Genomic DNA, 21326 nt, shown 5'->3' with positions numbered 1-21326 from the left:
TATATATATATATATATATATATATATATATATCTCTCTCTCTCTCTCTCATAAGCTCTGCTGCCCCCTAGTGCCCATTTTAGGCATTTAATTAAACCCATGTTCTCAGAATCATCCGCTTAAGTTTTCCGTGGCAAATGTGAAGCTCAGAGAGGAAGTACAGTTATGAGAATGTGGCAGCATAGTGCAACTTGACGGTTTCAAAGTTCTCCGGTAATCCAGCACGTTTGGAATTTTCCAAGGAGGACAGCTGTCCGCTCCAAGTCAGACAAACCTACAGTCTCCGCATACTTTGCACGTCAATAGTCTCAAGAGAAGTGGCACAATCCACTCAATAAAAGCTCCAAACCATCAACCACACATGTAAATCTACATTCCGCAGTTATGAGAATGTGGCAGCATAGTGCAACTTGACGGTTTCAAAGTTCTCCGGTAATCCAGCACGTTTGGAATTTTCCAAGGAGGACAGCTGTCCGCTCCAAGTCAGACAAACCTACAGTCTCCGCATACTTTGCACGTCAATAGTCTCGAGAAGTGGCACAATCCACTCAATAAAAGCTCCAAACCATCAACCACACATGCAAATCTACATTCCGACACGTTTCTTCCTCATCTTCCAAAGAACAACAGGGTTCAAGTCTCTGTCGTTGCATATGCCTCACGATGGGCTGAATCCATACAGCGCATGCTGTAATGCACCTTGGGAAATTATGGGTTATTCATACATGCATCATGGTGGCTGCTGAGGCACAGTATGAAGCTGAGAGTGTCACGAGTCAAAATTCACCTTTTTGCACCAATCTGGTCTGCATTTGAACTTGAAGAGAAAAATGAGCGACTGGAGACTGGCAGTTACATATTTGCATATTCAGAGAGAGAGACCAGACAGCGTCTACTGTCTGCTTCAGTGGTTCTAGCGGTTTCTTTTTGGCTATTTCAAAAGGTCTGCAGTTTATCTATGAGGTCATAACAGTGAGGGAAGGAGAGTATATTGAAAGAGTGCTACACTGCACAGTTATACTTTTTTTTTTTCTTGGGATGTGGGGGATTTTGTCTGTCTGGGACTTCCTCTTGCAAAAGAGGTGGATTCTGCATCCCATCTTATTTCCATAGTTACAGATCGTCAATCATCTGCTGAAAGTCGGCAATCAGGCCTTTGAAGTCGATCCGTTTTTCAGGTGTCGCCTCCCAGCATTTCCTCATCAGACTGTACAACTGTCAAAACACGAAAGATTACAATCAGACACAAGCCCTGGAGTGCAGCTCATACCTGCTGATTAATCATCTAACCCTGAACCATCATAAAAGAAACCTGTGATTCTGCAATTCATAAAGCAGGAAATATCCTATGGCAGGATTTACAACCAAGGCATGGCTACAAGGGGTTTTGTAAAATTGCAAAATGTTAATAAAGCAGAAAATATGTATACCATTATTAATTTAACTACATAAATAAAAAAATACAAATATTAATTTAAAGAATATGTTTTAAAGTAAGCAATTTACATTTAAATAAAAAGATGCATACTTCACAAAAAAAGTACACATGTAAATAAATGAAATTTAAGAATTATGTTTGCTCAAAGATAAAAGACCTTATGTTTTAAAGTAAGCAATTTACATTTAAATAAAAAGATGCATACTTCACAAAAAAAGTACACATATGTAAATAAATGAAATTTAAGAATTATGTTTGCTCAAAGATAAAAGACCCATTCCCACGTACGGCACACTGTCAGTTACCGGCCGAAAATGAAAAGTTTGACAGTTTGTAAAACAGTCTTGACAGTTAAAAACATCTTGACATCTAATGGAAGTCTTTTAGGCAACGGTTGCTCCTTAGACTTCTGTTGCATGTGTGGGTGCCGACTAGAATTCCTTAGAATTCTCTATCATTACTTAAGATCTCAGAGGTTACTTTAAATAAAATATTATTACACCAATATATATTGTATATAATGTAACATACACTACTGTTCAAACGTTTGAGGTAAGTATTTATTTTTTAATTTTTTTGCTTTGTTTTTGAGATTTGAGCTCAGCAAGTCTGTATTATTACACCAATATATATTGTATATAATGTAACATACACTACCGTTCAAACGTTTGAGGTCAGTATTTATTTTTTAATTTTTTTGCTTTGTTTTTGAGATTTGAGCTCAGCAAGTCTGTTTTTTTTTTATCTAAAAATACAGTAAAAACCGTAAAACTGAAACAATACAATTAAAAATACCTGTTTTCTATGTTAACATATTTAGAAATGTTATTCCTGTGATGACTAAGTTTAATTTTCAGCAGTCTTAACTCCAGTCTTCAGTGCCACATGATCCTTAGATATCATTGTAATATGCTCATTTGCTGCTTAAGAAACATTTCTTATTATCAATGTTTAAAACAGTTGTGCTGCTTCATATTTTAGCGGAAACCATGATATATTTTTTTCAGGATTTTTTAAATAGAAAGTTAAAAACAATGGCATTTATTTGAAACAATCTTTTAAAACATTTTAAATGTATTCACTATTACTTTTGATAAATGTAATTTCTGTCATGACAACTCTACTAGTCATATATTTGAATGTTAAGCAGCGAGCTCATTGGCTACCGATACAGGACAGAACAAATCAGCTGTGCCATGTGATAATGATGTCATTAGGTCAGATTGAGTTAGACCTATCAGACTGCGCCATCTAGAGTTTCATGCCAGAACTCTGTATATATCCTTGCAAAAAGAAAAAAAAAATTCCAGAGAAAAAAAAAATACTCAAACGGTAATATAAATACACACCATTTTGTTTTAGTAAAGCTATATATTACCCTGTCTGAGCAGCCGTCTGGTTTTGGAAGTCTCTTTCCCTCCTCCAGGACTTTGACCAATCGTGTAACAGTCATCTGGCCATGTGTTGGACCAATCATCTTAAGGAACACCTGTGGGGGTGGAGAAAAGTGGGGTCACTGGCCTGATTTACAATTAAGCGCTGAGGTATTAAACATTCATCCATGTCTCCTCTAGTAAACCACCTCTAATGCTTTCAGTGGGTGAGGAAGCATTACATTGTGCATCTGCATTGTGTTCAATGTGAAAATCGGACAAATCCCTCAATAACAAAGTTTCCTCCAAAAGCGGCACACAGAAAAAAGTGGGGATTGGTGTGCAGCCGTTGGCTAAGACATCTGCCACTGTGGGCACAGACTGGCACCATCTGCCATGTTCTCAGAGACACAGACTCATCAGCACCTCCTAAGCAAGGGCTTCTTCCAGCCTACAGAAATGAACATGGGCTTTCTAAGAAGTGCTTCGCAACAAATCTGTATTGCCCTCCTGCTGCTTATAATCAAACACTGAATTAGAAATGCAATCAAAAGTAAAATACTTACATAAGGAAATATTTACAGAACACATTTGCATAAAAATAATTACATTAGTCTGTTCTAAGTGCAGCTGTTATATTTTGTGGTATTACTGATATTTGTGGTATTATTTTAATCTTCCTATTATTTTAATACCTTATTTTCATTTAAATGTATTTATTCTTTTATTCAATTATTTTTATTGTATTTTTATTTACCTTTTAACTATTACTAATTACATTAGTCTGTTCTAAGTGCAGCTGTTATATTTTGTGGTATTACTGATATTTGTGGTATTATTTTAATCTTCCTATTATTTTAATACCTTATTTTCATTTAAATTTATTTATTCTTTTATTCAATTATTTTTATTGTATTTTTATTTACCTTTTAACTATTACTATTTTTTATTTTTGTTTATAGCACTTTGTGAAATGTGCTAAATAAACTTGCCTTGCCTACTGACAGGAAGCTCCGCTGTTATTATGATAAAACATTTTATTTGATACCAGGGTTACTATAGTTACTAAACTAAAACCATAAAAACATTTTCATTACTTAAAATGAAAATACATTTTAACCGAAATATCTCTGAAAAATAATTTTAACTGAAATACATCTCATTTTGATTTATAACTTGATGTACTAAAATAACTAAAACTAAAATAAAAATATTTTTAAAAACAGACATTTAAAAACAACAAAAACTAATAAAAATGACAAAAACCCACAGCAAAATTTGTAAAACCTTAACTAAAACCTTTCACTAACCTGAAAGCAGAAAATATAAAAATACTATAATAGTATATTTTATGATACTATCTCAATGATATTAAAATATCACTGTTTGTTTGATACCCAATCAAGAAAATCAAGATACTAAATTAAGAAACAAACTAATTCCAGATTCCAGACTACTGTGCAACTGCTTTTTTTGACAGAATGTGTAGGGGACTTGTGATGGCCATCATGTGATGTCCCATTTATCATTTCAGGTTTCAAATGGGTGTTCATATGCAAATTACATCACCGAAGTGGGGACTTGGAGCAAGTATGCAATGGCTTAAGGCTTTTGGGACAGGGCTAAAAACATCGGACTGGCCACTTACCGACATAGGGCTGCATGAGGTATCACAGTATGTGAGCAGCTCATACATGGTCACTCCAAAAGACCAGACGTCAGACGCCCTGTAGAATTTGCAGTGGATCAGGCACTCTGGAGCATACCTGGGAAAATGAAGAAAAGAATCATTACAAAGTGGATTTCCCAAAGGGAATTTCAAAATTACACGCAATAATGGATACATGACATCACCAACGCACATGGTTCATATTAGATTAAATGGAGATCTAGGTTAATGTATTTGGTCACTGCAAGGCCTCTAATGAGTGATTCTTACCAGAACACTGGACTGTCCAGATCATCTTTCACAGTGTAATAACCCTCATTATCCTTAATGCTTTTGGTCAGGCCGAAGTCTCCGATCTTTACCGTGTTTTCATTCTCCACCAGAACATTCCGGGCTGCCAGGTCTCTGTGGATGTAGTTGCGAGAGCCCAGGTAGTCCATGCCCTGGAGTTAAGAGGTCAGAAAACGGCAAGGGTGAGCATAATGTTACAGCGCGGGTCTGTATTTCAAACAGAACATATGGGCTCAGGAATCACAAAGGATCACTGTAAGCAGCTGTTGTTATTGTTGGTCTCGGAGTACAAGAGGACAACAAACAAGCAGAGCAAAAATAAGCAATGCTGTTGACAAAATGGATACAATATTTATGAACGAATATATCACCGAGTATCGACATTTGCATTATGAGAAAATATATATGAGGTATCATTTTTTTTGTGAGAAATTAATACTTTTATTTAGCTACGACACATACAATTGATCAAAAAGGACATTAAAGCCTTACATTGTTAAAAAAAATATATCTATTTTAAATAAATGCTGCTCTTCTGAACTTCATAGAATTCTGGAAATAAAATATATCAAGGTTTGCACAAAAATATTATGCAACTGTTTTCAACATTAAAAAATAATGTTTCCTGAGCATAAAATCAGTATATTAAAATGATTTCTGAAGGATCATGTGACACCGAAAACTGCTGAAAATTCAGCTTTGACATCACAGGAATTTATTACATATTAAAATATACTACATTAAAATAATTTTAAATTGTAATAAGATTTCACAATAATACCTTTTTACTGTATTTTTGATCAAATAAATGCAGCCTAAGAGAATTATTTAAAAACTCTTACCAAACCCAATAACTCATAATTTGATTGCAATTGAAACTGCAGCAAATTACACAATCTACCTCTATTATTTTTAATTATACTACAGTGTATTTCCATATCACACTATCACTTACTATGTCAATGCATTAATGCAAATTAAATTTATTTTATCAGATGGCATGTATTTTGCATTAAAGTGAATGTTTTACTATATCTGACAAGTTTTATTTTAATATAAGTGCAGTCTTTTTTCATCGGCTGTGCCATTTTCTTGTATTAAAGCACACGAATGAATAGAGCACTTTTTTATTTTGCTTCTTGTTTGTTTGTGATTATTTCTGGGGGTTTTTTTCATTACATCTTTGTTTCAGTGTGTCCGTGTGTGTTTTAGGGGTAAATACCAAAAATAGTCACTATTTTGGATAACTATTGAAGCACCATAAACCACATAAACCATTCAAATCTGATGTTACCTGGCAGATCTGTACAGCATAGCTGAGCAGGGTTTTAAGGTCTATGTGAGCTTTGTTTCTGGGGAGGTATTCCTTCAGACTGCCTGCCGGCAAAAACTCCATGATTAGCTTAATGGATCTCCCACCTTAAAACAAAAACAAGATTTACTCAACCAACTCGTGCACTTGGCACCAAAAGCCATTACAGTGTTATATTATTTATGATGTTCAGATTTGTGGTTTACCTTCTTCATGGCAGATGCCCTTATATTTGACAATGTTCTCGTGGTAAAGTTCTCTCAGGATGTGAATCTCACGCCACAGGTTACTGCTCTGCTCTTCTCGGTTCTCCGGCTTTAGAGATTTCACGGCCACCAGCTCTCCGGTCCGATCTCCCCGCGGATCATACCTGCACAACTCCACCTTTCCAAAATGACCCTGAAAACACAAGGATGTACTTCAGTCCAACCAGCAGATGGCCAACGAAATAAGCAGTTTGTTCTTGATGAGTTTAAGGACACAATTCACACACAGAAAAAATACCTCTCCAAGATCTCTAATCTTTTTGAGGAACCTCTTCTCAAACACTGTAGGGTCCACCTCTAGCATGGGAACAGGTTGAATGGAAGGATCTAGAGAGAAAATATTAAAGAGGACATTAAATAGAAAACGGAGTAAACTACAACAGTACATAGAGAACAGTCAATCCTAACAGAGGTCTTGAACATATAGATATCTTAAAGGTACAGTAGCAAAAACTCTACTGCAAAACTCTAAAGTAGAGTAGAAATAGTCATAGAAGCCTAACTACAACTGATCTACATTACCGTTCAAAGGTTTGGGGTCTGTAATGATGTTTATAATATTTTTGAAAGAAATCTCTTATGCTCAGCAATGCTGCATTTACTTAATCATAAATATGGTATAACAATAATAGTGTGAAATATTATTATAATTTAAAAGAACTGTTTTCTATTTCAATACTGCATATTTTCAAATGTCATTTTGTCCTGTGATGGCAAAGTTGAATTTTCAGCCGCCATTACTCCAGTCTACAGTGTTATATTTTTTCAGAACTCTTTAAAGAATAGAAAGTTCGAAAGAACTTGAAATTTATTTTTTGTAAAATTATAAACTTTTTGTAACATTATAATGTCTTTTTGTAACATTATAATCTGTTTATGTCTTCACTGTCAATTTTGCTAAGTTTAATGTGTCTTTACTAAATAAAAGCATTATTTCTTAAAAAATAACATACTGACCCCACTCTTTTTTCAACGATAGTGTAGGTGAAAGAAACCTTAAACATTGAAAATGGACTTTAGGGGTAAAACATGTTTAATACTTTTAGCAAGATGAATGTAGCACTTGGTACTAACCACAAGAGGTCAGTATGGAGAATAAATGTATTATTTTGGTACATTTTTAATAACTAATCTAGTGTTTATCTCTTTCATCTGTTTGAGCCGATTCCTTTTCCTTACTCTGTTTCTCCACCATGTCAATGTCTCTGACGATGGCCCTGAAGAAGAGTCTCTGGCGAGGGTCGTAGGTCATACAGTGGGTCATGAGTTTGGCCAGCTCCTCACAGTCAGGTGTGGCCAGCTGACACTGCGCTGCGTAAAACCTCTCCTTCTGCTCAGAGAGATGACAAACGAGAAAAAGGCATCATTTATCAGCACAGAAAAGATCATGCTTACACATACACGTGTCTAACAGTGTACGTGTAATGTATGCGGTTACCTCTGTGAGCTTTTTGTCTTTGAGAGGTATCTCTCCGTTGTAACAGATCTCCCACAGAGTTGTCCCAAAGCCCCACTTATCCGCTGCTATGCTCAGATTAGCCGTGTCCTGTACACACTCGGGAGCAATCCAAGGAATCCTGTCCACACACTCTGTAGACACGCACAAAGCATAATGTCATTTTATATATTTTTTTACATTTGACCTTATTTGTATATTTGTATAGTTGTATTTTATACTTAATCTGTATATCTGTATTTATGTTCTACTGTTAGTGTTATCTGTATGCACCAAGGGTCTGAGAGTAACGCAATTTCAATTCTCTGTGTGTATGTGCTGTACATGTGGAAGAATTGACAATAAAGCAGACTTGACTTGACTTGACTCATGCAAGAACAACATTCTAGACTAGATTTTTTTTAAATCAAGTGACTTAAAACTAACACTCAAACCACCAAGCTGGATTTTATTTGGTAAATCCTCATTTTAGGTGCTTTCCACAACCATTTCCTTATTCAAACACACATTGTAGTTTCAACAGTCATCTTTGCTGTCATCTTTACAAGCTATTAAGTCTTTTAAAAAGGCATTTCATCTAACACGTGATCTCTCTGCTCAACTCAATCCCTCTCTGTGCCCCTTTCATTCCCCTTTCTCAAGCACGCACACCAAAAAAAACACACAACCAGTCTTTCCTGTAACAGTCCCTGGCACACAGCAAACAAAGAGCTTTTCTGGTTTCTAAAAGTGCTTCAGGGATCTGAGCTGGATCTCAGCCAACAAAATTCCTGTCAGTTATCTTTTCCGAGCAGTCCATTTTCACAGTCCAATAGAGCTCAACTATTAGATCCACCACACTGACTCAGATGCATTTATCCTGGATAGACACTCAATAATATTTGACATTTTACCCATACAACTCTTTCCATATACAATACTATTATAAATGCATATATGGTACAAAATCTCTCAACCTCATGTGGGCAGTAATATAAATATTTAAATCATTATTAGATCATTTAAGTTAATTTATTTAAAATGATGTATTAATATTTATAAATTATGTATTTATTGTATCAAACGCCATGTTAAAATAAACTATACAAAATTTACAATCCCTTTCATTCCCCTTTCTCAAGCACGCACACCACCACCCCAAAAAAAACACACAACCAGTCTTTCCTGTAACAGTCCCTGGCACACAGCAAACAAAGAGCTTTTCTGGTTTCTAAAAGTGCTTCAGGGATCTGAGCTGGATCTCAGCCAACAAAATTCCTGTCAGTTATCTTTTCCGAGCAGTCCATTTTCACAGTCCAATAGAGCTCAACTATTAGATCCACCACACTGACTCAGATGCATTTATCCTGGATAGACACTCAATAATATTTGACATTTTACCCATATAACTCTTTCCATATACAATACTATTATAAATGCATATATTGTACAAAATCTCTCAACCTCATGTGGGCAGTAATATAAATATTTAAATAATTATTAGATCATTTAAGTTCATTTATTTAAAATGATGTATTAATATTTATAAATTATTTATTTATTGTATCAAACGCCATGTTAAAATAAACTATAAAAAATTTACAATAACTATAAAATCTTTCTGATTAATATCTAATCTTCTAGATTTGACATACAGCATTAATAAGATGAACTTGATGCCTATATGAAGGCTGATAATATGCTAACAATCTGAAAAGGTGGTCATGGCTATAAGCAGGCTGATTACATATTAATAAGCTGGTCATAATGCTTATATAAATACAATGCATTAATATCATAATGCTCGCATAAGAGGTGTTATTTAAAGGTTATGAAGACATTTATCAATTCCTTGATAATGTGTTAACATGCTGTTAAGGTAAAACTATAATAATACCTGTGTGAATGTTTATAGTGTGTTATAATGAATCTCTCACCTTCTCTGCTAAGGACAGTAATGGGTATGCCAGGGTCACTCAGCTTGATGAAGGTTCCTCCCTCTCCATCCAGACCATCTCGAGCCACCAGAATGTTCTTACTGCACACATATCCATGAACCAGCTTCTTGTCCTCCTACAGGATACAAACAGCACTCACATTATTCACATTTTACAATAACTTTTATTGATGTTACACTATGTTGCTTAACAGATCAAATTTGATACATTTACAAGTTCAAATATGAATAATTGTGAAAATATTAATACACAAAATATTATACAAAATACAGAAGACCGTAATATTGTGAAATATTATTACAATTTAAAACACTTCTAGTTTTCTATTTTAAACTATTATGTAAATGTAATTTAGTCCAGTTATGGCAACGCTGAATTTTCAGCAGCAATTACTTTTCGAGAAAACATGATGGAATTTCTTTTTTAAGGATTCTTTGATGTTACACTATGTTGCTTAACAGATCAAATTTGATACATTTACAAGTTCAAATATGAATAATTGTGAAAATATTAATACACAAAATATTATACAAAATACAGAAGACCGTAATATTGTGAAATATTATTAAAATTTAAAACACTTCTAGTTTTCTATTTTAAACTATTATGTAAATGTAATTTAGTCCAGTTATGGCAACGCTGAATTTTCAGCAGCAATTACTCCAGTCTTTAATGCTGATTTGGTACTCGAGAAAACATGATGGAATTTCTTTTTTAAGGATTCTTTGATGAATAGAATTTTCAAAAGAACAGCATTTGTTTAAAATATAAATATTTTTGTAAAATGATAAAATGTCATTACTATCACATTTGATCAAATTAGATCAAAAAGTAATTACTTTCAAAAATCGTATTGACCAGAACCTTTTGAACAGCAGTGTATTTTATACTTTTGTGAGTTCACTTGAACTATATAAAACTAATTTAACATGTTTATTAGACAGTTTATCAATAAAAATTAGAACAGATTTATAATATTAATTATTTATTCGTTTTCAGTCAATATCTATGGAAGCCCATTTCTACCAGTGAATAAAAAAAAAAGGTTATTGCGACTTTATCTCACAATTCTGACTTTTTTCACAAAATTGTGAGATATAAACTCGAAATTGCGAGTTATAAAGTCAGAATTGCGTGATATAAACGCACAATTCTGATTTTTTTTCTCATAATTGCGAGTTTATATCTCGCAATTCTGACTTTTTTTCTCACAATTCTGACTTTATAACTCGCAATTGCGTGTTATAAAGTCAGAATTGCGAGATATAAACTCGCAATTATGAGAAAAAAGTCAGTTTATATCTTGCAGTTCTGACATTATTTCTCAGAATTGCGACTTTATGTCTCGCAAGTTTACAAGTTTATATCACAAAAACAAGCTTTGCAAGTTTATATCATGCCATTTTGACTATTTCTCAGAACTGCGAGTTTATATCTCACAATTAGGACTTTTTAACTCGCAATTGCGAGTTTATATCAAGCAATTCTGAGAAAAAAAGTCCGAATTGCGAGTTTGTATCACGCAATTATGAGAAAAAAAGTCAGAATTGTGAGATAAAAAGTCTCAATTAGCTTTTTTATTTTTTATTCAGTGGCGGAAACGGGCTTCCATAAATATCAGCATATAGTTAAGTATTTAAATACGGTGCATCCCCATATAACTGACTTATTTATTTCTACACCCCAGATGAAAAGGGTAAAAAAATAACCCAGTTGATTGAATATATTAAGAATTACAAACATTTTTGTATTACATGTTTTCTGAAATGGTATACTTAAATATGCAAATGAGGTGTTATCTAATTAAATATGCACTAATTTGCATACACACTGGATGAAGCCAGGTTCAAAATTCTTGTTTCATTTTGTTGACATATTAAAGGTTTTTACAGAGGGGGTTTTAGATATCTCTTTTTATCACTCTATAAATCAGAAAATACTGACAACAGCCAGAATTTTTTTTTTAGCATTTTTTTTAGGAATAAAATGTTGTATAAAATGTATAAATTATATATGAAAAACTGCTCTGTAAAAACCTTCAGAATATAGATAGGAATAAAACTAAAGTTTGGTGTATCTGAGTGTTACTGAAGTGGAGATTCTTGGCTCAGTACAGGAGAAAAATCTCATTTTGAGAAAACAGTCTTTGAAGATATGTATTGTAATTGAAATCTACAGACACAAATAGTTAAAAAGTGCTATAATAGAAACACTCCAAAGTGTATTTTGCATGTTTTCTTTCCACTAGTCTGAAAAATACTTTGTGTAAAGCCAAAAAGCCCAAAATCTCAAAACTGACAGGTGCATTAAAAAATTGTGTTTTTGCCTGTAGTGTCTCGCATTAAGATTGATAAGGCAAGGTTTTGTGCATTTGTTTTTGTGTTTGTTTCTTTACCAGATAGCTGAGGGCACTAGCCAACTGTTTGGCAACCTGGAACTTCCAAGCGGTGCTGAGAGGTATACTCTGTCTGCGCATGAACAGATCCAGAGGACCATACTGAACAAACTCCTCCACCATGATATCTACAGACAGAGAGAGGGAAGAGAGAGGCACATGGTATTTTATGCAAATGAGCACCGTTATCAAATTCTCTTTCTCTCTGACACACAAACACGGTTCCTGCTCGCATATGCAAATTCTTCTTCGCAGACACACCCATCGCGTGCACATAGGCAGTTATCCTCAGGTTTGTTGCTCAGTGTGCTAACCTGCAGGCTTTGCTTAACAATCGAATGGAGCTTTGTGTTTGTTTGCAGCTTCCTCCTCACAAAAATAGCATTTATGAAACATTTACATGCCACAGAAGCATAAAGCAAAAATTGTATCCAGTTAGACTCTATGTTAATATTTTCTCATTTAACACTACGTTCCTACCAAAGCAATGATTTAGTTTTTGATTTCTCTGTGATTTTCTATCAACAAGGAAATGTTTTAATTGTGTTTTCTCTTGGAAATATAACACTGCCAGTGTGCCAGATCTACACGCTCAGGTGGAGAATGACAGTGTCTATGTTCTCATTGTAAATAAATAAATTACTTTTGCACCAGTGCCTACGATTGCTGGCAATAAAAAGACTGACCTATTTCTCATACTTGTCATGCAAAACCACAACAGAACAGAATAAAAGAAAACCAAAAGTTCTAGTTCTAAGACCGTGTCTTTAAGATTTGTGTCCTCTGTCTGGAAACAGATGTCAATTACTTAAGGCTAGAATAATACACCAAACAGCTTTTGCCCAGATTTACAGCGTGTTCGAAACCATGTGAAAGTCTGGTAGTGATGTCCAGTTTTTTTTTAACTATTTCTAAGTCGGCAAACGTATGATGCCTCTCACACACACACTACAACACAACAGACATTAAAATCTGTTCAGATTTTTAAAGTCATGTCGTGTATTTTTTAAAAGACTGTCAATATCACTAGATGAAGCAATAAATGTGGCAGGTTGAAGGCCAAACTAGCTACACACTAAAGACAAGTAAGAGTGGGGTACTTACTCTCCTGATGGCGAACACACACTCCGTATAGCAGGGCGATGTGTTTATGAGAGATCTGGCGCATCATGCTAGCTGTCTCAAAGAAAGCCTGAGAGGAGACCGAGAAAGATATACTTTTAACATACTTTTAAAAAAATAACCACACTAATGAAACAATACTGGGAGTAGAGATAATGTGGAAAATTCAATTCAAATCCCCTCGTGGTTCATTACAGTTGAAAATGACCACAATTAGGTTTCCATTTATTCATTAAGCATGGGCTTTCACCCAAAGCAACTTACAAATGATGAAGACTGTCAGGAGATGGTAACGTTACAACAGCTGAAATCAATAATCTTGTTTGCTAAACTTAATTTAGAAATGAGTAAGCCATGTAATTCCACATGTGCGTCTTACCAGAGAGATATCTCGATGTCCAGAGCCCAACACTTTCAAGACCACTTTCATCTCCTGTGAGTATCCTCCCATGTCCTCATCATCCTCACTCTTCAGCTTTAGAACACCAGCATAGATGTTGGTCCTCGTACCCCTACCCAAATGCTCACCCTGAATAAAAACCACAATGTCATGTGAAGACAAGGTTAACACATGAGTAAGCAGGTAGTCATTTAACAAACTTTTATTCATAGCATACAATTTTTTGTCAATTTCAGAGACAAACCCTTCACAGTAACCTATAGTGAAACATCTTGCTCATAGTTTACATAGTAAACTGCATTTTGGATTGTAAGAACCTGATCCTTGCTGATGTAATGATGTGAGTGATTCAAATGAAAATGGCGACTACAAAGAAAACATCTGTTACTACATACACTATTGTTCAAATGTTTGGGGTTGGAAAGATTTTGGAAAAAAGTATCTTATGCTCACCAAGGCTGCATTTATTTGAGCAAAAATACAGTACAAACAGTTCTATTATCCTTCAGAAAGTATTGCAATATGCGGATTTGGTGCTCAAGAACCATTTCTTATAATGTTGAAAAGTTGAAATTTAACTTTTCATCAATTTTATTAATTCTTGAGAAAAGTATTAATTTCTTTAAATCTTACAGACTCCAGATTATTATACACTGTAGGGTACAATAACTTGCATGTCATATGTCTATATACTTTAATAAAAGTATAATAAAAAATATAAATAGTTCCACAGCCAGTACATTTTCACTCACCAACTATGAAACACCCTTTTACGAATGTGTACAGTAGATTTTTGACCATTTCTATATTTAATTTTATTTCTTAAAAGCATGCCATGCAAAAAGTCGACAGTATGATTGGTTCAAAATCCATGAAAATATCACCTGTACAATCTCCTCCTTAAGGATGCGGTGGAAACTCAGCTGGCTGACTTGATGTTGTCTCTGTGGGGCGGGCTCTCGGTCTCTGGTCATCACTAATAGGTTGGAAATTTCTGAAGGACAGAAGAAAATCATTTGTGATTCGTGGGCACCATATAAAAAGTTGAGCCTCTGTTTTGATTGTCCAGGGATGTTTATTTTCAATACATCTTAATACACATGTTGGCGTGCAGACACGGTATAACAACCCCCACCTAAACAGAGAATGGGGAAAGAGGAAGCTGTGCAGTGACAGTGCGCGGTTCAACAAAACATCTCACTTGCTACATCAAAACAATGAGCATGTATGAGTCTACATGTGCAGGTATATTAAATGTAATATGTGTTTATGTAAATGTGTGTGTGTGTGTGTGTGTGTGTTGTGATGTTCATTTTGCAGCATCAGCTGGTCTTTTGTCTACTTGCTGACATCATCTGGATACAGACCTACAGAGCTCTGTTTTTATGAGTTCAAGTAGGGTAAAGAGATCAAGAGATGCGAACAATGGAAACCCACATTTACTATATTTCCTGCCTGTCACTGATGCCTCAGCATGTACTCTTAGAGAAGCAGATGTAAACAAGCCCTGATGCAGTCTCTAATGTGCGATAACAAGGCGTTTTTCACAATCAAAACATTCCTGATGTTTGGGTTCGCATTAGTACAGAGCTGTTGCATAACTGCAAATACTGATGGAGCACTCAAAGGAGGAGGATATTTAGTACCTCAGGATTCATATGTACCACTATACCAAAAAATCTCAATAAACTGCAGTATTTTTTCATATATATAATTTTTCCAAAAACATTTTAATACCTGAACTTTTTCTGTGAACATTTTTGTGTAATGACACAAACAAAATCACTAAACCGATTCACTGAATCACAATTTAAAGACAAATATTTACATGAATTGATCTGATATTGGAAGAAGTGGCGAAAAGTTACATTTGGACCCTGGTTTCTCTGCATTACACAGACATCTGTCACAGTTTTTTTGGAGTTTTTAGATTTCTTGGATGTAGCCATTTGATAATAAAGGCTTTTTAATTCACAAGAGTGCCATGGTCATTCTGAAGTATTCTTTGATGGACTGTGATAAACCCTAGACCATAGAGCACCTTGACCTTACAGCACCAGAATCCAGAGACGCACTCTCTACTATTGGACTTTATCTGTCACACTCCCTTAGGAACACTTAACTCGGTCAGGCTGGGGATCCAACTGATGGTTAACTGGATAAAGGATCTGATCCTGGCTCGGTTGGCTGAAAGTTGAGACTGCACAACTATTAGCTGCCAGATGCACAGCTGCCCGAGGTCATATGAGGATATGACTGCATGCACGTGCATGGTGATATTTGACTTCTCCAGAGAGCATTGTGACACTAACAAAGCACTACAAAAAAGATAATTCCTCTTTCAGCTTGAACCACTTAAAGATTCTTGTAGGGATGTTCATGCTTCTGAGACTTAGAAACATTTGGTTTTAGTGAGATGAAGATGCAAAAAAATGCATATTCAAGAAGAGAAATTCATTCTATTAAGTATACAGTTTGGAAAATGTTGCAGTTGGAATTCTTAGCAGTCTGGTTCGCACAATTCAAAATGCCACTCATTCCAAATAGTAAAACTTTTATTGTGCTTGAACTATACAAGGTGTGCGATATACAATGTCGTCTGTGATAATATCGTAATTGTTGTTTTAACGATGTGCAATTTGACATTATCGAATATTTCGCAAAATCCAAACAAAACACACCTACAGAGTGCACGCATGCATTACGTGATGAAGGTTAAACTAGTGCGCGTTTAGAGTGCGTTATTTCACTGCATGATTCAGTCTGTAAAAATGCATTTAAAATGATTACAAAATTCAAGACATCAGGGCAGAAAATATATATATCTATATAATTTTATATAGTAAATCAATATCACACGCAGATAGCCATTTTTCTCCAAAATCCAGTATGATTACAAATGTGATATTGATTTTATACAACAGTTCAGTAAACAAGAAGTTAATATTTAAGAGACTTATGCTTTAGACACCATATTGCCTGTTTTTGCTATATTTCGACAACAAAAATAATTCCAAACATAATCACAGCACTGCATCTCTGAGCAACATGACAGAGTTTCTTTCCTGAATGAATCAACCGTTTAAATCATTCGGATCAATCGCAATGACTCACTTATTAATAGTGACTTGCTGCCACCTGCTGACAGTTTTAATTTCACATTTAAAGGGATAGTTCACCCAAAAATTTAACTTCTGTAATTAATTACTCACCCTCATGTTGTTCCAAACCCGTAAGACCTTTGTTCATCTTCGGAACACAAATGAAGATATTTCTGATGAAATCTGAGTGCTCTCTGGCCCTCCCATAGACAGCAAGGGTACTACCAACTAATTTTACGAAGCTACGAGAATACTTTTTGTGTGCAAAGAAAACAAAAATAAAGACTTTATTCAACAATTTGTTTCCTCTGCATCATCCTGGCACCATTTTGGAGAGTATCAGGACGCACGCACGTGCTGTGATCTGAATGTAAACAAGGCGCAGCGCATGTGTGTTCTACGTCAGCAGTAGGGATGTTCATTTTAACCGGTTAACCGTTAACCGACTGTAAGAATTTTTGACCGATTAATACAATCAGTTAAACGGTTTAAAAACGTTTTTTTTTTTTTCCCAGTAATTTATCAAAATATTTAAAAAGGTTTGCTGCATGGTTAAAATACACTACGCGTATATAAAAATTTTGTTTTTTAGAGAGAAAAAAAAAAACAGGAAATAGGCCTAATGCCGACGCAAAATGTTTACAAATATTATAATACACACTGTCAACATATAGCTATGCTATTTTAGTTCCCCTCACTCCACAACAAAACCTTTCAATTAACAGTACTTAGAAAAGAACAAGAATAAAAATATAAGAAGCTAGCTATATAAACAACAAGCCAAAACAAATTCATTTAGGCTAAAATAAAACTGAAACCAACGCTGCGTCTCTCATTCGACACAAAATCAAATGTTTCTGTATTCCCGATGTATTTGAATGCTATTTGAGCTCTGTTTTTATGAGTGCAAGTAGGGTAAAGGAAATTAACAGCTGAGTAACCAACTGCCTTTAACTGAACATTTTGTGTTTACTATTGTCCTTTTCCATTATTGACACACTATTTTCCTAGTTGATACTGTAAAGCTGCTTTGACACAATCTGTATTGTTAAAAGCGCTATATAAATAAAGGTGACTTGACTTGACCTGACATATTTGTGTACTTAGTCGTGGAAATGTATGATCGTGGGAAATTCTAATTTTGCCCCACAATGCATTTGCTAAGTTCATCATTACTCACGATCTAAATCCTGTATTTACGAAAGATAGAAAGGTATCACTTAACAATTTTACAAAGTTACTTTAATTAATTTCCTATGATATAATGTACCATTCTAGCTATATATGCTAATTAAAACACATACAATAAGAGATTGTTCAGACAAAAATGGGAATTCTATTGTCATCTCTCATCACTCATCCTTGTGTTGTTTCAGAACTGTCTTTCTATTTGTGAATCAAGAAAAGAAAACTCTAAAGAATATTCAAGCTCCAAAAAGTCAAAGACTGTCAAATAGATAACTTCATTAAGGCATGTCTTTTCCTGTTACAGCATCATACCAAGTCTTTAAAGCTTATGATAATCTAGTTTACTTGGAGAACTGTCAAAGTTTTTTTTAATCACTCTTTCTAGTCTGTTTACACTATCAGCACTTATTTACGGAGATGTATTTTTTATATTTAATTTGCCTAATTTTTTTACCTGTATATTTACTGAAAACTCAACTGAACTGTCATGTTGAAAATTTATGTTAACACAAAATTGTGGTTGGTGGTATTGGCTGGTATTTTAACAGATGCAAGAGGTACCAATTATGGGTGAAAATAAAAGGCTAGTAAATATGTCATCTGCAGATTTCAATAGCGTATTTCACACACCACACCAAAATTTTCACATCCTCATAACTCAACAATTTAACAAATCCCCTTCAAGAAAACACTGAGATCCATTCATCGGGCACCAGTTCACATTGAACACTGGAAAATCCTGACAATTCAGCTAGCAGCTTCTAGTAAACTTGGCAAAGCAATGACTTCTGATTTCAGTTTCAGCATAAGACAGCACTATTCACATAGGACAATGTGTTAGGACTGCAATCTAACAATGGCTCCACAGAGAGAATTTTAGGGGCTTTTTCTAGTGGAAACCCCAGCCTATCTGAATAGGCTGTGCATTAAATTTACTTTAAATCAAATGAAAACACAGTTCCAGTTTGGCTTCACTTCAGACTACAAATAATATGAAAGCAGGAATCTCTAAAAAATTTTGTCAGTAAAACAATCAAATTAATTTCAACATCAGATTTTATCAGCATTTGAGATGGACGGATAGACGAACAGGCGAATCAATGTATGAGGGGTTTGGGATGGATGGACTGATAGACAGATCAATGTATCACATATTTGGGATGGATGGTTGGCCGGCTAGATGGACCAATGTAGGAGGTGTTCAATTGGGATGGATGGCCAGACTGAATGGACAGACAGAAAGATGTACGAGATGTTTGATTTGGATGGATAAATGAATGTTTGACTGAGATGGAATATATGGATGGATTATCTGCATCTCTCAATGATACTGCATAGATGGTCCTCTATCACATGACAGATTGAGCAGAACGAGTGCTGGTACCTCTGGGTTGTGGTGGGCAGCAGCGACGCAGCTGGAAGCGCAGGTTCTCTGTGCGCAGGTTCTGGCCCTGTAGGTGCTCCAAAAGCTCCTTCAGAGTAGGCCTGAATGTATCTGTCCCATACAGTCTGTAACCTTGCGGACTAGTTTCAATTTGGAAGTTCTTATACTGGGGAACAGGCCTGGATTCACATAGGTCCATCTGAAAGAGAGAGAAGAAATAGATGAGAGACAGACAAAAAGGGAAAAAACATGATTAAGCACAAAAGAAATAGCCAAGAGGAATGGTGCATGAGACAAATAGTGAAGGGAGAGAACAGGATTTGTTAAACAAATGTTGGGTGGCTGTAAACCGAGCTCCCTTAAGATAAGCTAAGTTTGCTTTTGGTTGGCAGTGAGGTGTTGGGTTTCTGAAGGCGACTAGATACATTGCACATAATGCTGATAACATTAAACTTACAGAAAACCTAGCATGACACTATGTGTGCATTTACTTACTTGTTTCTTTGTTAATCCTGCATATATATTTAACAAACTCATATACTTTCTGTTGATCAGTACAGTTCAGCTCTGTTAAATCAACTCAATTCTATTTGTATAGCATGCTGAACAAGGGAGTTGTCACGAAAAGCAATGCAAGGAAACATCAGTCTCTGATCCAGCATGTGTAACAGCCCCAATGCGGTTTGTGGTTCTGCTCCAGCTACTTATACAGTGTAATACAGTTCTCACATTAAATAATAACTGCCAAGAAAATCTGAAAATGGATGCATTGTCTTGGTCTGATGATTGATCTAGTCAAAAAAAAAAAAATTGTTCTCAAAGCTGCAAACACTAAAGCAAGATCCCAATTGTTATTCATGGCCAACTTCTGAAAAGCATTTTCACACTCATTTGTGGTGTTGCAATATTTGACAGAGAATAAGTGTTATATTTCATATGAACACATGTGTCATGGTCAGGGAGAGTGTGCAACAAGAACCAGATCTTCTTGATTTCGTGCAGAGAATACCACAAGAAAATCTGGGCAATTCAAGACTTGTCCTGTCCAATAAGGACAAACGGGACAAAGGGTTTCAGTTCCCAGCTTACTGATTTCACAAAAATGTTTATCCCGACTGTAGACTTTTGTGTTTGGTGTATGTATGTGTGTGTGTACCTCAATGCAGACAACAGTCATGATGATGCAGTTATAGTCTGTGCAGCTCCAGCGCAAGACGTAGGTTCCTTCTTCATTTCCCTCCTGACGAAGTTTATGAATAGCATACTCTGTGCTGTAGAGACAACAGACAGAACTAGTCGCAAAATTACTTTCCTGAAGACAGCTGTTATAATCCAAACTAATACTAAATACTAAATAACTACAGAATGAAAAGCCAAACATTATTTTACCATGATTACAAGGTGCGTAGACATAACACAAAGTGCTATCGAATTTAATTTCCACCAAATCCAACTCATGAACTGTTAGTTGTTTATGTTAGACAAGCACCTACAGTATATTAACCACCATTTTCACTAAATAAACCCAACCAAATGCATCTTCACTTCATTGTCGAGCAGTATAACATTTCTTATTGCCACAGAATTCTTCTTGTTTTTGATCCATTATTCATACTTGTGTCATGTCTATGCTACTTGATACACAAGCACATTCTTGAAAGTCTTATACTTGTAAAAATGGGCATCTTGACAAATAGCAATGATACTAAACTGGTAACACTTTACAGAGTCACATTACAATGGTCATAGAAATATACTTATGTACTTATATTTAATTACTATAGTGATATTAACAATGTGTGACTATTGTTAGACTGGGTCTTGTGACACCGCAGCATTTACACAACCATTCAAAAGTTTGAGGACAAAACATTTTAATGTTACTAAAAGAAGTCTCTTCTGCTCACCAAGGCTGCATTTATTTGATCAAAAATAGAGTAAAAACAGTGATAGTGTGAAATATGATTACAATTTATTTTCCATTTCAATATATG

At 35.0% G+C, this 21326-nt stretch overlaps 1 protein-coding gene across 4 annotated transcripts in view; it reads right to left on the bottom strand.

Moving 5' to 3' along the window:
* Positions 1-1021: 1021 nt before the first annotated feature.
* LOC107659055 (tyrosine-protein kinase JAK1) overlaps positions 1022-21326 on the bottom strand; it is a 35896-nt gene continuing 15591 nt past the window's right edge. For 3 of the 4 annotated variants that reach the window (XM_016447868.1, XM_016447866.1, XM_016447865.1), the window contains exons 9-24: positions 20489-20603; positions 19333-19531; positions 14544-14653; positions 13639-13788; positions 13242-13329; positions 12138-12265; positions 9722-9857; positions 7788-7939; positions 7529-7679; positions 6588-6676; positions 6290-6482; positions 6066-6190; positions 4751-4923; positions 4460-4577; positions 2817-2927; positions 1022-1215 (exon numbers count right to left, since the gene is read on the bottom strand). In XM_016447868.1, the coding sequence (XP_016303354.1) occupies positions 1114-1215; positions 2817-2927; positions 4460-4577; positions 4751-4923; positions 6066-6190; positions 6290-6482; positions 6588-6676; positions 7529-7679; positions 7788-7939; positions 9722-9857; positions 12138-12265; positions 13242-13329; positions 13639-13788; positions 14544-14653; positions 19333-19531; positions 20489-20603 (2140 nt within the window). In that variant the 3' untranslated portion in view covers positions 1022-1113. Of the gene's footprint in view, positions 1216-2816; positions 2928-4459; positions 4578-4746; positions 4924-6065; positions 6191-6289; positions 6483-6587; positions 6677-7528; positions 7680-7787; positions 7940-9721; positions 9858-12137; positions 12266-13241; positions 13330-13638; positions 13789-14543; positions 14654-19332; positions 19532-20488; positions 20604-21326 lie in introns of those variants that run through there. The other variant, XM_016447869.1, reaches the window with a different exon arrangement.

Source organism: Sinocyclocheilus anshuiensis, unplaced genomic scaffold, assembly GCF_001515605.1.
Source record: "Sinocyclocheilus anshuiensis isolate Anshui unplaced genomic scaffold, SAMN03320099.WGS_v1.1 scaffold311, whole genome shotgun sequence".
Lineage (NCBI taxonomy): Eukaryota > Metazoa > Chordata > Actinopteri > Cypriniformes > Cyprinidae > Sinocyclocheilus > Sinocyclocheilus anshuiensis.
Note: the sequence above shows the minus strand (reverse complement) of the source record. Positions and strands in the feature narration are given on the sequence as shown.